At 43.9% G+C, this 13999-nt stretch overlaps 2 protein-coding genes across 9 annotated transcripts in view; one reads left to right on the top strand and one right to left on the bottom strand.

Annotated features, from left to right (window-relative positions):
• PRPH2 (peripherin 2) overlaps positions 1-2775 on the top strand; it is a 16521-nt gene extending 13746 nt beyond the window's left edge. Inside the window, exon 3 of the mRNA XM_004379459.1 lies at positions 2528-2775. Coding sequence (XP_004379516.1) covers positions 2528-2740 — 213 coding nt within the window. The 3' untranslated portion in view covers positions 2741-2775. The remainder of the gene's footprint in view (positions 1-2527) is intronic.
• Positions 2776-8770: 5995 nt separating this feature from the next.
• The window catches only part of UBR2 (ubiquitin protein ligase E3 component n-recognin 2), a 130623-nt gene continuing 125394 nt past the window's right edge, over positions 8771-13999 (bottom strand). For all 8 annotated transcript variants that reach the window (XM_004379458.3, XM_023734206.1, XM_004379457.2 and 5 more), the window contains 4 exons: positions 13805-13882; positions 12623-12793; positions 10305-10406; positions 8771-9022 (listed from right to left, as the gene is read on the bottom strand). In XM_004379458.3, the coding sequence (XP_004379515.1) occupies positions 8881-9022; positions 10305-10406; positions 12623-12793; positions 13805-13882 (493 nt within the window). In that variant the 3' untranslated portion in view covers positions 8771-8880. The remainder of the gene's footprint in view (positions 9023-10304; positions 10407-12622; positions 12794-13804; positions 13883-13999) is intronic.

The raw sequence follows: 13999 nt of genomic DNA, 5'->3' as shown, positions 1-13999 counted from the left end.
TTTTTTTTTGTGAGTTTGAATTTTGTTCTACATTTTTCTCTAACTCTGTCCGGGTCCCTCTATTGTGATCCCTGTCAGAGCAGTTGATGGTGGTAGTTGGGCACCGTCTAGTTGTGCTGGACTCAGTCTGGTGGAGGCTGTGGTAGATGTGGTCCATGAGCCCTTTGGACTAATCTTTCTCTTGTGTCTTTGGTTTTCTTCATTCTCCCTGGCTCCAGACAGAGTGGGACCAGTGGAGTATCTTAGATGGCCACTCACAAGCTTTTAAGATGCAAGATGTTCCTCACCAAAGTAGGATGTAGAACATTTTCTTTATAAACTGCGTTATGCCAATTGAGCTAGATGTCGTCCGAGACCATGGTACCCAGCCCTCAGCCCTGTAATTTGGTTCCTTAGGGAGTTTGGAGGTGTCTATGAAGCTTCTATGACTTCGCCTTGGTCAAATTGTGCTGCCTTCCCCAGTATTGTGTACTGTCTTACCCTTCACCAAAGTTACCACTTACCTAGTGCAGGTTCTTATTCTTAGTCTTAGTCTGGAAGCTCCACTGAAACCTGTCCACCATGGGTGACCCTACTAATATTTGAAATACCAGTGGTGTAGCTGCCAGCATCACAGTATCTTGCAAGCCACCACAGTATGACAGTGATAGGATAATATCCAGATGAGTGGTGGTCAATGGACAATAACAATATAAAAACTTTTATCAGTTACTACTGTCATCTGCTACCGTAATTATAAAATGTTCCCAGAGCATTCATTCAACAGATGCTTACCTGAGGCCCTACCACTAGCCGATGCTGTTCTAGGTGCTGGGATATTGGGTGACCAAGACTGGTAAGGCCCACCCTTGCCCTCAGGGAGTGGATGTTCTCCTTTAGCAGACCTGGTCTTCTCACAGAGTTTGCTGTATCATCAAAGGAGAAGGATGAGAGAGCAAACAGGAAATTTATGTAGAAACAAGTGGCTAAAAGAATATGTAATTAGAAAAGTGAAAGCAATGCTTACCAAGCTGAATGCTAACAAACTACAGCTAACACATCAGCCCTTACTGTGCACCAGGTACTGAGCACTCCACGCATACTGAAGTATCACAGCATCCACACAAGGTAGGCACCATTTCATCTGCACGTCGGTAAACCAGAGGAATAAATTGAGGCTTCCTAGTCACAAGGCTGGTTGAGTGCCAGAGCTAGGGTTTGAGCCCAGGAATTTTGGTACCAGTGTCTGTGCCACAGTGACTAACAAACCCAAATGATCCATTACTAGCATCCGTTCTGCCATTCATCCATCCATCACCAGACTAATCAAAATAAAGGAAGTAAAGGGACACCACTCAATACTCTGTTTGGAGAAAAGGAGACGACCTTTAATTCAGTGGTTACTGAACACCCAATATGTGCAAAGCAATGTGCTAGGAATTTGGGGCCAATAGTGCAGGAGCAAGGCACTAATGCACACGGATGGTGAGACCCCAGGGAAAGGGGAAGGGAGATGTGCAGCAGGAAGCACATTGAGGGTTGAGGCTGAATTAAACTCGTTGCCGTCGAGTTGATTCCGACTCATACTGACCCTACAGGACAGAGTAGAAGAACTGCCCCTTAAGGGTTTCAAGACTGTAATCTTTATGGAAACAGACTGCCACATCTTTCTCTCGTGGAGCGGCTGGTGGGTTTGAACCACTGACCTTTTGGTTAGTAGCTGAGCACTTAACCACTGTGCCACTCAGACCCCTTGAGGCCATATTAGGTAGGTGAACACAGAGAGGAACAATGTTCTAGGCAGAGAGAACAGAAAAAAGACTTGAAGGGAAGAAACAGTGTTGTGTGGGAGGAATCCAAAGAAGCCCAGGGTGGCTGGAGAATGGAGGAGATGAGCCTGGAGAAGGGCAACTATCTTGAACACTGAGGCCAGGGTGGGTGGAGCAGGCCTTCACTAACCCAGACCTAGCAGTGCTTGCCTTATATTAAGGGTCCCAAGGCAGTATAAAGGAGCCCTGGTGGCACAGTGGTTAAGTGCTCAGCTGCCAACTGAAATGTTGGTGGTTTGAATCCACCAGCCACTCCACAGGTGAAAGATGTGGCAGTCTGCTTCAGTAAAGATTACAGCCTTGGAAACCCTATGGGGCAGTTCTACTCTGTCCTACAGGGTCACTATGAGTTGGAATTGACTCGACGGCAATGGGTTTGGTTTGGTTTAGGGAGGTACAGAGAGTCCTTGGGTGGTACAAATGGTTAACATGCTCAGCTGCTAACCAAAAGATTGAAGGTTGGAGTTCGTCCAGATGTGCGTCAGAAGAAAGGGCTCACAATCTAATTCTGAAAAATCAGCCATTGAAAACCCTATGAAGCACAATTTTGGTAGTAAATATTAGCTAGAGTTGGGGATCCTGTGGTACATGTGTTGAATGGAATCGACTCAATGGCAACTGGTTGGGGAGGAATAGTCCGGTGGCTCCCATGGTTTCCAAATGGCCCCGATCACCAGCTACTTCTCCCCGTTCTGTAAGTCTCCTCTCTTCTCCACCAGGTGACCATCACCATTGGGCTGCGCTACCTGCACACAGCACTGGAAAGCGTGTCCAACTCCGAGGACCCAGAGTGTGAGAGTGAAGGCTGGCTGCTGGAGAAAAGCGTGCAGGAGACATGGAAGGCCTTCCTTGAAAGCTTGAAGAAGCTGGGCAAGAGCAACCAGGTGGATGCCCAGGGCGAGGATACAGGCCAGGCCCCAGAGGCCGGCTGAGGGCCCAGGGACCTTCCCTTCCTGAACACTGAGAAGTAGTGGCCTCCAAGAAATGCGGATCCCCCCTCACCCAACTCTGAAAGTCTGAATCTCCCGAGGAGGGTGCCATCTTCCAGAGACTGTTCTTGATGGTGGGATTTAAAGTTTAGTATCTCTGAAAACATTTGGTGAACTTCTGTTGAATGATTGACTCAAAATCTGAATAAATGAGCACCCACTCAGGCCCATTGCCCTAGGATATGCCCTCATGATGCACTCAGGGAAATGCCTCCATTTTTTCCCACATTTGAGGTTTCTCATTGGATGACCATGCCTGGCACCCATCTGTCTCCAAAGCACAAGAGTTCAGTTCCCACCGAGGCTACTGGCCACACCTGAGGGCTGCTTCCCTTTTGAGTTTGCCTGTTATGAGCTCAAAGTTGCTTCATACTATGTCCAAAGCATCACTTGGAGTCTGAAAAATGTACTGGACATGTTGTCACTTTTTTTTTTTTTTTTAATGCCAAGAATAACAGGTTGGCCATTTCGTTTGTTTAGTGGTGGAAGGTTGGGGACAGTTACACTTTTCTAGGAGTAATGGGCTCTTCAAAAGCATTGAGGGCTCAAAAAAGGAATTCTTCAACCATGGGGCAAGAGAACTTTAAAACGGGATTATTTCTCCTCCCCTAAAATACAGTGGAAGGCCTGTTTTTCTGTTATATTCACATGCCCTCAGTCACCTGGCCAGTGGGGAGCCACGGTGGAAGAAGACAGATTGTTGGCAGGTTCTAGCAACACCCTAGCTCTGAAGTGCGGGGTGATCTCCTTTGGCTTGTCTGTGAAAGTACTGGGCTAGATTATTGCCATTCTGTGGAAGAGGTGCAAAATTCAGACAAAAGTTCACCCTGTGGAGAACAGGCCTCACCTCTTTGGGGGTCTAGGGACATCCACACAGGTGGCCATGACAGTCCCCATGGACAGCACTAGATGTCCACAGTAGAGGGTGAGAAGTCTTGGAGAACTTTTTCTCTCCGAATACCTACTCTGCAAAGCAGTATTTCTGGAATGCCTCCACAGTGAGCCCATCTCACCAAGCTAGCAGGTGCAAGAATTTTCACTTCCTTCAGGAACAAGAGAGAAAGGAAGCTTTCAGGGGAAGGAATTTCACTTGTGACGAACGCAGGGCTAAGCATATTCCGGCAGGCAGAAAGAACAATCAAGATGCCCACTCCCACCTGGCTGGAGACCAAAGCCAGAAAGAAATGGAAACAGCCCGTGGACAACTTACCTGCTTCTGACCGAGCAATGGTGTTTAGGAACAGATTGCTTTGGATTGAGTTTGGGTTCATTGCTGTCCTAAGAATTTTCAACGTGGAGAAAATAGGACTTCTGGTGCTGTTTGGGTTATGTTCCAGGGCGCTAATTCTCTCAGGCAGAAGACCAGGTCACAGATGTTTGGACTCCGTTGGACTTTGGTCCCAGGTTCAGCTAGACTTTTGAGTCTCCTTGAGACCAAATAATGAGCTACACTGAAACCACTGAGGGAGTCAGCCCCCTCTGACAAGGGTCCCGAGCTCTCCCACCTTCTCAGGAATGCTGAAAACCATCCTGTAAGTGCTGCTCTAGGCCCACATATGTAACTGTGATGTTAACAGCTTTACAATAGGCATTAAACATTATATTGTATGAAAATCACTTTTGTTAAATGAGTGTCTTAGCCCATTCAACACCATGTACAACAGGATCCCCAATTGTAGTTAATATTTACTACCGGGGGGCAAAAGGGGGGGAAGAAAATGACATTTAAAAGGAGGTATTGCTAATGATCAGGGATGCTGTTTCAACAACATGGATGTCCCGTGTCTCCCTCTTGCTCTTATCTACAAGAACAATGACTATTAGGTTATTCAAATCATCTCAACATTTGCTCAAGTTTGGACCAGAGCTGAATTTATCTAGTATGTGGGTGGGATCTTTAGTGATTTGAACAAAAATTACAATTTTTTTTTTTCTGCTCTCCTCAAAACATACTTCCCTAAATAGGGAAATACAAGTCTCTCTGGGGCCAGGCTATGTATGGGGCAGAGGGAGCAACCTGAGAACCTGAGTGCTAGTGGGAGGACCAAGGGCGAACTGACCTGTCGACAAATCCTGCCAGTTGGTCCAGAGAAGATTTAGGATTGACAGCAACTTAACAGGTATTCTCAGGTAGCCAGATAGCTGCCAGAGAAACCCAGCCCCTCCCTTCTGGCCACCTACCAGTGCCCAGTAAGCCTCTGGCACCAGGTTCTTCCTTGTGCCCAACCTCATTCAGTCTTTCCCTGGGCCGGTGTAAACGTGTTTCTCCCAAGGGACTCCACCCATTTTTAAAAGTTCTGCCAGCCTGGCCCTGGGGTAGGGTAAGAGGTAAAGATAGGGCCTTACTGCTGATTTTTAAAACATTCACTTCAAAGTGAAGAAGCAGGTAATAGCTACTTATTCTGAACTTGCAGAAAGAGGAGTGTCCTAGATTTGTGGCCTCAGCTCAAGAACCCACAGCCCTGTGCAACATGCTTCAAGCCCAGGACTGTGCCACCAGCAAGTAAACCCCAAGTGACCTCAATACAGGTTAATCAGATTAGAAGCTTGCTCTGCAGTGTCCTGCCTCTCCTCATCCAGGCACCTGTAATGCTAGGCCAGCAGGTTTGCAGTTTAGCCAGGGCAGGGGTGGATCAAGACAATTTAGGGCCTCTCACACACAAAAAGCTGGCTCTCGAGTGCGGCCAGCCAGCAGTGCAGTGTGTTAGGAATAGAAATGTCTGTGGAACGCTATGAACTCTGGGGGAGAGAAAGAATGCCTTCTCAGTCCTCACTGGATACAAGGTTGGCTTGAAGGGACAAAACTTCAGTCCTTACCCCTGATGGCATTGTATTCTATGCTCCAAATCAGAGGATGAGTGTGAGAAGCAAGTTAAGACATTAGAGAAGGCTGTGCTCCAAGAATGGTGTGGAGTGGAGGACTGAGACAGGAGAAACACCTCCCAGCTATTTACTAAGGGAAATGAAAACTTTGGCTCACAAAGAAACCTGTACACAAATGCTTATAGAGGCTTTATTTATAATTGCCAAAAATCGTCCAAATGTCCTTTACCTGGTGAGTGTATAAACATCTGTACGATGGAATACTACTCAACAATCAAAAGAAACACAACAACATGGATGACTCAACTATCTAATGTATTATTCTTTTTAGTGAAATAAGCCAGACTCAAAAGGCTACGTATATAATCCCATTTTACAAAACTCTAGAAAAGATCAAGGGGTAGAAAAAGATTAGTGGTTGCCAGGGACAGGGGTGGTGGGACATAGTTGACTACAAGGAATCCTGAGGGAACTTTCTAGGGTGACGGAACTATTCTATTTCTTGCTTGTGGTAGTGGTTAAAATGACTGTGTTTGTCAAAATGCATAAAACTATACACTAAAAAGGGTGAATTTTATTGTGTGTAAAATATCTCAATAAACCTGACTTTTACAAAAGAAGAGAGTAGGGACACAGGAAGCAGCGTGTCAGAAGGGCTTAGTGAGCCCTGGACCTGAAGACAGCCAGACTGGGGAAGGCAGGAAGCAGGGAGCAGCCTTAACTGTCAGGAGACAGGGAACACACAGACCCTGGCATTTTCAGCTTTCCTTCTAGACGCACGCCGAAAGGCACAAAAGAGCTCTCACAGGCGATGACTCACCTAAAAATAGAGTGTAGTCTCCTTATTACTTGTATCTCATAAGCAGAAAGAGTTTGGGGAGGGTGTAAGGACTAGGATGTGGAGGTCATCAGGTGAAGATGAACACAAGAATTTAAACCTCGAGGCGGGTTTTGGAGCTGTGGGAGAGACTTCGAGTGCCTTGTTTTCCAAGTGATTTGAGGTCCAGAACGGTCCAGAAAGGTCAGAAGCTGTCACAGTCAATGAATATGAAACATAATCGGCTGAAATGCTGATTAAGCTTTTTCTGGGAAGGTCAAGATGGTTTGGCTAACGGCCATAACTGACACTAATAATATAAGCATCTTAAATTTCAAGCTAATACAGATGTCCCACTTTATTTGTAGCACGGTGACATGGGGAATACTTAGATGGCATTTAAGTATGCGAAATAAAACAGAAAAAGACACAGGCCGACCCAAAGTAATGTCAACACCTAAAGCATTTATTTGGATATCTTGAAACTTTTTACATATGATACATTCCAAATTTTACAAGTTGTCCACAGATATTAAAGTTATAGTCAATTTATTAAACAGATATGATTTTCCCTGATATGGAAAGCATGTTATATAAACATTTCTACAATAAACATGATACGTGCTGAACAAATCATAAAACTAAGACAATTAGCTTAACGATGCACACACCAGAAGACAAAAGTGTGTGTATGTTGCTATTTCATGTAAATTCATATTCTCTCAAAGATTCCCTGACATTCGTACAGAATGGAGGCCAGGGACGCCCTCTGTTAACCTCAGGCTTTTGTAAAGCTGGAGCGTTGTTATGACTCCGTGAAAATGCCTATAGTACACTTACAGAGGGAAAACCTGGTCTTACAATTTTAAACTTAAGCTTGGTGAACATACAGAGAAAAGCCAAAAGAAGCTGGACTTAAAAGCTAAAGAAACTGGGATGTGACAGAGCCCAAATATTAAAATTATACCATCCACAAACAACCAGATCTTAAGAATGGAAGATAGGACAGAAAAGGGGCCAAAAGGTGATTTTAATTTGGATTTTCTTCCTGTTGGTCCCCTCTCAGCTGGGTGAGCCAGCCTTTCAAGAAGGGGCAGTTCCTTCACACACTGAACCCTGCGTCTGCATCCCACCTTACTTGTGCTTCAGGTGTGGGTTTCTGCCTTCCTCCTGGGTGTACTGTGGAGGGTGCAAAGCTCAGTGGAACGCAACTTGTGGATGCAGTTCAAAGAAAGCTGAGTGAAAGGGTCACTTGGATTGGTTAAAAAAAAAAACTTCAAGAGCCATGATTATTCATTTGTCCCTTAGCCCCACCTTAGAGAGGCTCAGAGTTTATTCCTCCATTAAATCTGCCACCACTCTTGGTGAGTATTCAAGCTTTCGGAGAGTGTATATCAAACAAGAGTGGTTGTGTGGTATGTAACCGTTATAAGCTATTTTACTAAGCGGCTATCATTCTAGGAAGGCACCTCTTAGTAAGAACAATAGTTTTTCTAAAAAAAAAAAAAAAAAACCCTGGGTGCACAGGCTGTCCCAGGAATGTACTAAGCGGCCAGCAGGTAAGCAGCAATTCCTCTATCCCAGGAAATGCTGGAAGGGGTGGGGGTGGGGGAATCTCAAAACACCAGGTTCTCATTCTTCCACTCGTGTTTGATTCTAGACACGCACACTCTTTCAATTTAGTTATAGAAATGATACCAGAGAACAGTACTGTTTGAAAAATTAGAATATATTCATTAAGTTTTCTTAAAAAGCCCTTTAAAGTGAGGTTTTTTTCTCTCAAAGCTAAAAGTCTCACTAAAAAAAAAAAATTCAACCTTCTACAGCACTGAAACAGCACTCAGTACACCATCTCCCGCAATCCTCCCCGTGGGCTCCTCCCTTAGGAGTGACTCCCAGCACTCTCACAGCAGATGGAGACAGGAATACCAGCTTCACAAACAACTGCTTTGCTCTGAGAGCTAGGAGCTCGTTAGCAGGGGATAAAATCAACCCAGTTCCAATGCTGAGTCACTGAGAGGGACCAGGAAGCATGACTCCAAAACACCACACAGACTTGGCTTCCCACCTCTGCTGGATCCGCTTTGGGCCTGCAGTTCACTGCAATCACTAATGTAAAACGGCTCAGGTCGACCTAGTCAGACTTCTGATTCACACTTCCACAGATGGCTGGGCTCTAGAGCTCAGGAAGAGAAGCTCCTTGCTGGGCCCTAAAACCCGACAAGTTACATTTGAGGCAAACAGCGAATGATGCAAAGGAATCTGCCGACGAGGATGATTTCTGTCTAGTCCCTAGAGCCGGAAACTATAAAAATAAAACTGGGAAGGAAAGCTTAAATAAAGAATTTATTTCCAAATTCAGCAGACCTTATTTCCTACTCTCTTTCTTCAAAAGCCAACTGGGTTACAAAAATCAAAGTTCATGTTTTGGGTAGTGAAGTACTTATAAATGCTGCCAGTCAATGCCAACCAGTGTCTGATTTGCCTCCTGTGCGTGTCCAATTTCCTCCGTGACGCTGTGCTGCTGCCAGAGCTTCTGAATCTTCTTAAGTCGCTCTGCGCACAAGTGTAAAGGATTGCCCCGTCTGCAGAGAAGACACATATATCAAGAGGCCCTCTACTCATGCATATGTCACACCCCAGCTCTTCCTGATAGAGGAAAGGTTACAAGTTATTGGTCTTAGACCCTCTGTAAAACTTCTGTTCAGCAAGTGAGTGTGAATATTAATACATCAGCCGGACTAGTGTCTGCTGAAAAGAAGAAAGACACAAGCTACACTTACCCCAATGGGAGTGAGAAATAGGGTGGGGGTGGGACAGGAGGGCTTAGGTTTAGAGGCTAAAACTAACCCATTCACTGTCCATTTTGTTGGTAAAATATGAGAAAAAAAGGGGAGACGATCGAAGGAGAATTGCAGGAGCATCAATGTTCCTCAGAGTGCTAAGTCTTTCAGCCACAGAGTCTAAGCAAAGAGCAAGCAAACATGAGCACCTTCAGTCTTTAATCACCAGCACAGGTTCTGGTGATCTTACGCCTGGGCCAAGTGCCCTGAGCTGTGTACCTCTGTCCCCAAGTCAGAGCTCACCCTCTCTCACCAGGGCTGCTCCTCCTGAAGGCCCACGCTCCTTGGCCAGGTGGCACATGCCCTGTAATCTTGCAGCCAAGTGCCTGGGGCAGCTCATCTACTTCTGGTTTCCAGGCCTTCAACTTCCTTCTCTAAGGCTGCACAGTCTGTCAAAACTTTTACCTCCTTTTGAGGGAAAAGAGATGGTCTAAATAAAGTTCTTTAATAATGCTGGAGGGAAATGCTGTTAGCACTCTGCTTACGATAGAAGCTACCAGAGAAGAAGTGACTAAGCCCCCAAATACTGTCACATTGCTCCGTATGTTCTAAATCTTTGTCCCCTAGAGATTTTTATGTAAGTAAGACAAGCATGTCTCTTATCAATTAAGATATGCTCTTTTATATCACATGAATAATGCCAGGGTCTCCCCTATATAAAACCACAGAAGTCAGAATGGCCATCTGGTAGTGTTCTGATGCTGCGGATGGCACATGGCAATTCAAACAGTTCTTAGGAGTTTTGATAAATGAAAAAAGTTGCACTCTGTCCCGTTCTTTTCCTTATTTACCTGATGGCCCTCATGGCACTCTGAGGGCTGGGAAAAGAATGTCAAACTAGGCAGTCATGGTGCCATCCTCGGAAAAGGGTCCATAGATCACCAAAGCCCACTACGCCAAATCACCTAAGCCCCTTGGTTGTCAGTGAGGCTGACCTCAGGGCCACCAAGCTCATCTCATTCACCATGTACTGAAGGGCTCTAGAGGCCAAGAGTCAGCCAACGCAGCCAGGCTGGGCCCTTACCTGAGTCCCTGGTCGGTCTCCCCATAGTCATCAAGGTAAGGAGGAGCATAAAAACAGCCTTTGGTTTTCCCGGCTAAAAACAGCACCTGACATTCCCGTACTCTGTAGAGAGACCATTTATACACAGCATTTAGACATTAGGAAGCAAGGTTTACAAGAGTCCTGGTCATACAGTGGTTAAAGCGCTTGGCTGCTAACTGAAAGGCGGGCAGTTCGAACAAGCTAACTGCTCTGCAGTTGAAAAGACGTGGCAGTCTGCTTCCATAAAGATTACAGCCTTGGAAACCCTATCGGGCAGTTCTACTCTGTCATACAGGGTTGCTAGGAGTCAGAACCGACTCGACTACAATGGGTTTGGTTTGGTTTAAACAAGGCTTGGATTCAGTTCCAAATGGACTGAAGTCTTATAAAAACAAAAGCAGTGCTGGAAGAGAAGAAACAGCATTTGCAGCAAAAAGGCACTAAAGAGTTATCAGCACATCCGTACAAGTTTTCAAAATTACTCAAATGATTGTATAGTAATTCATTACAGTGATGGGGAAGGATACCTAGGATTAGGAATCAACTGCTCAAATAATAGTAATAATTAAAAAATTGTTAAGTATGAGAAAGACAGTTAACTTCTAAACATAAAATAGGTACTGATATTTTAACCTCTATTATGAGGAAATTATTCATCTAAAAAATGGTGCACAAACATTATTATGTTGACTTCAGACACAAGGCCGCTCATTTTGTATGTGACCAAAAGAATCTGGAAATATGCTGCTTTTACATTTCTTCCAAGGACTATTAAAAAAATTGTCCCCTGACTAGAAGGCAGGAGGGTACAGGAAAGCTGGTAATAGGTAACCCAAGGTTGAGAAGGGACAATGTTGACATGTTGTGGGGTTGTTAACCAGTCATAAAACAGTATGTGTACTAACCGTTTAACGACAAACTATTTGTTCTGTAAACCTCCATCGAAAGTACAATAAAAAAAAAAAAAAAGGAGAGAAAAAAAAGAAAATCCTATGGAGCACACTTCTACTATGACACACATGGAGTCGCCATGAATTGGAACTGAGTCAATGCCAACTGTTCAACTGTTTTTGTTTAGTTTTTTTTACTTGACATATAAACAAACTGTGGTCCAGGGAGGGAAGGGACTTTCCTGGTAACACCCATGCGGTGCAGTGAATTACTTAATATGGCCCTTCTAGCCATAGTCTTTGTGAGTCCCATACAATGACTGGGTGGGACCACACAAATAAGGTGTATGGAACCCTAACAAAGTGTGGTGGTTGGTGTTGTGCGTTGGCTAGGCCAGGCCATGATTCTCAGTATTGTGAAAAAAAAAAAAATTGTGTTCTGATCCCTTTGAGAGATTTGCCTGACATTCGTATTATAGTATGTATTTTTCTTACCAATCTTTTTTTTTTTTGGTAGAAGCCTGTTTTTATTGTTGTAAACTATACTGTATAACACAAAATTTGCCAACTCAACATTTTTTACATTTATAATTCAGTGATACTCATTACATTGATCATATTATGCAACCAACACCAGTATCTGTTGCCCAGTTTTCCATCACCACAAACAGATACTCAATGCTTCCTATTCAATGGTGGGTCATATGGTAATTATATGTTCAACTTTCTGAAGAATGCCAAACTGCTTTCCACAACTGCAGTACCATTTTGTATTCCCACCAGCAATCAATGAGGTATCCAGTTTCTACACATCCTCTCTAACATTTGTTGTTTTCCATTTAATTTCTTAAATCTTAGCCATCACGGTGGGGGAGAAGTGCTATCTCATTGGGTTTTGAACTGAATCTCCTTAGCTCCATGACAGCAGATTTTTGTTTGCTTTGTTGACTACTGCATTCTCAATGACTAGTACGTAGCAGGCACTAGATATACATTTGTTGAATGCATACAACGATTTATGTCAGCCTGTGACACTGATGAGTAGAGGTAAAATCCAAAAACCATGAGGATACAACAGAAGGGCAATTCTGACTGAGTTTGGGGAGGAAATGAGGACCAGCTGAAAGTTCCACATTAGAATAAGACATGAAGAAAGCAGAAGAGAACTGTGACCTAGGGAGTGGGGGGTGGAGGAGTAGGGAATGATAAGAGAAGAACCAGCACAGAGTTAGCATGAGTCAAATGTGAGATGTGAGGAGACAGGCTTCCCATGTTCTCCAAATGGGTAAAATACATGAGAAAAGTGGTCTTAAAATTCTCTGCAATGTAGTAGTGTCTTGTGCCACCCCCTCAACAGGCACATAATGAGGCAGGTCCAAAACTAAGAAGCTCCCTACAGGGCCTTACCTCAGGAAGATGCCCACCCCAGAGCCACAGGAGTAGGTGTGAGCTGTGCAGGCTCCCACGTCTTCCCCTTCCAGCTCCGTCTGACAGCAGTAGCTCTGGGAGCACAGCAGGGTTCCACACACAAGGCACAGCGTGGGCGCTCTGCTCTTGTCCCCACCTGATTTGGGGCACCTCCATGGGACAAAGAAAACATAAGTCATGTCTCAAAAATGGAAAAGAATTTTGCAATATCAAGTAGAGCTAAAGATGCATATAACCAATGGCCCAGGGAAATTCACTCCTAAAACAGGGAACAGGGAACCTTTCACACATGTACCTAAAAAATCATGTGCTGGAAACAACCAAATAATTGTCAAGAGGAGAAACAAAAACAAACACATCTATTGCCATCGAGTCGATTCCAACTCATAGCGACCCTATAAGACAGACCAGGACTGCCCCAATAGGGTTTCCAAGGAGTGCCTGGTGGATTCGAACTGCTGACGTTTTGGTTAGCAGCCGTAGCTCTTAACCACTGTGCCACCAGGGTTTCCAACAGGAAAAAAGATAAGTAAAATCATCAATAGGAGAAAAAGAGAAATAAATTGTGCTTTGTCATATAATAAACTACTATCCACAGCAGTTAAAGATCTACGCATTAAAGTGATAAACGTCAATACGGATAAATCTCACAAACAATGCTGAGTGAAGAAGACAATAGAATAGGCAGTACAATGCCGCTTAAATAAAGCTTAAAACATACAAAATAATATAGCTACTTAGGAACAGAAACAGATGTAGTTAACATACAAATGCACAGGAATGCTCAGTCACGTTAGGACAGTGGATCTCTGCAGGGAAAAGAGGAGGCAACAGAGAGGGGATCCATAGGAAGCTTCAGTGGTCTAGATAATGTTTAATTGCTTACACTGCTGTACTATTCTTTATGCTGCTTGTATATGAAATATTTAATATGCTGAAAACTGCTAAGAAATTAATTTGAAGTACAAATTATTATTTCTTATTCGGAAACATGGTGGAATAACGCATGTACAAGAAGCTAGGCAGTGTAAGGTACTACTGATGTTATGATTTCCCTATCCAAACAAGATAAAGAACAACAAAAAATTCCTCGGATTCTTTGTAGAAAGGTGAATGCTGCCAGTGGTAGGAAAAGCTCTATACTCTAGTATCAAAACTTACGAGAAATTAGATGCTTGGTTAATGAGGCTGCTGTAATCCTCTGGTAAGTCTATTAATTTGTTAGATTCTCTTGGATAGCTAAAAAAACAAACAAAAAAAATCCAGTTAACATGAGGTCATACATATTATAATAACAACAGGATAATTCTTAATGTAGTCAAAACAAAGGAAGACTTTGAATCTGAGTGAGTGTGT

This window comes from Trichechus manatus, unplaced genomic scaffold (genome assembly GCF_000243295.1).
Source record: "Trichechus manatus latirostris isolate Lorelei unplaced genomic scaffold, TriManLat1.0 scaffold00065, whole genome shotgun sequence".
Classification (NCBI taxonomy): domain Eukaryota; kingdom Metazoa; phylum Chordata; class Mammalia; order Sirenia; family Trichechidae; genus Trichechus; species Trichechus manatus.
This window is presented reverse-complemented; position numbering and strand designations above follow the sequence as displayed.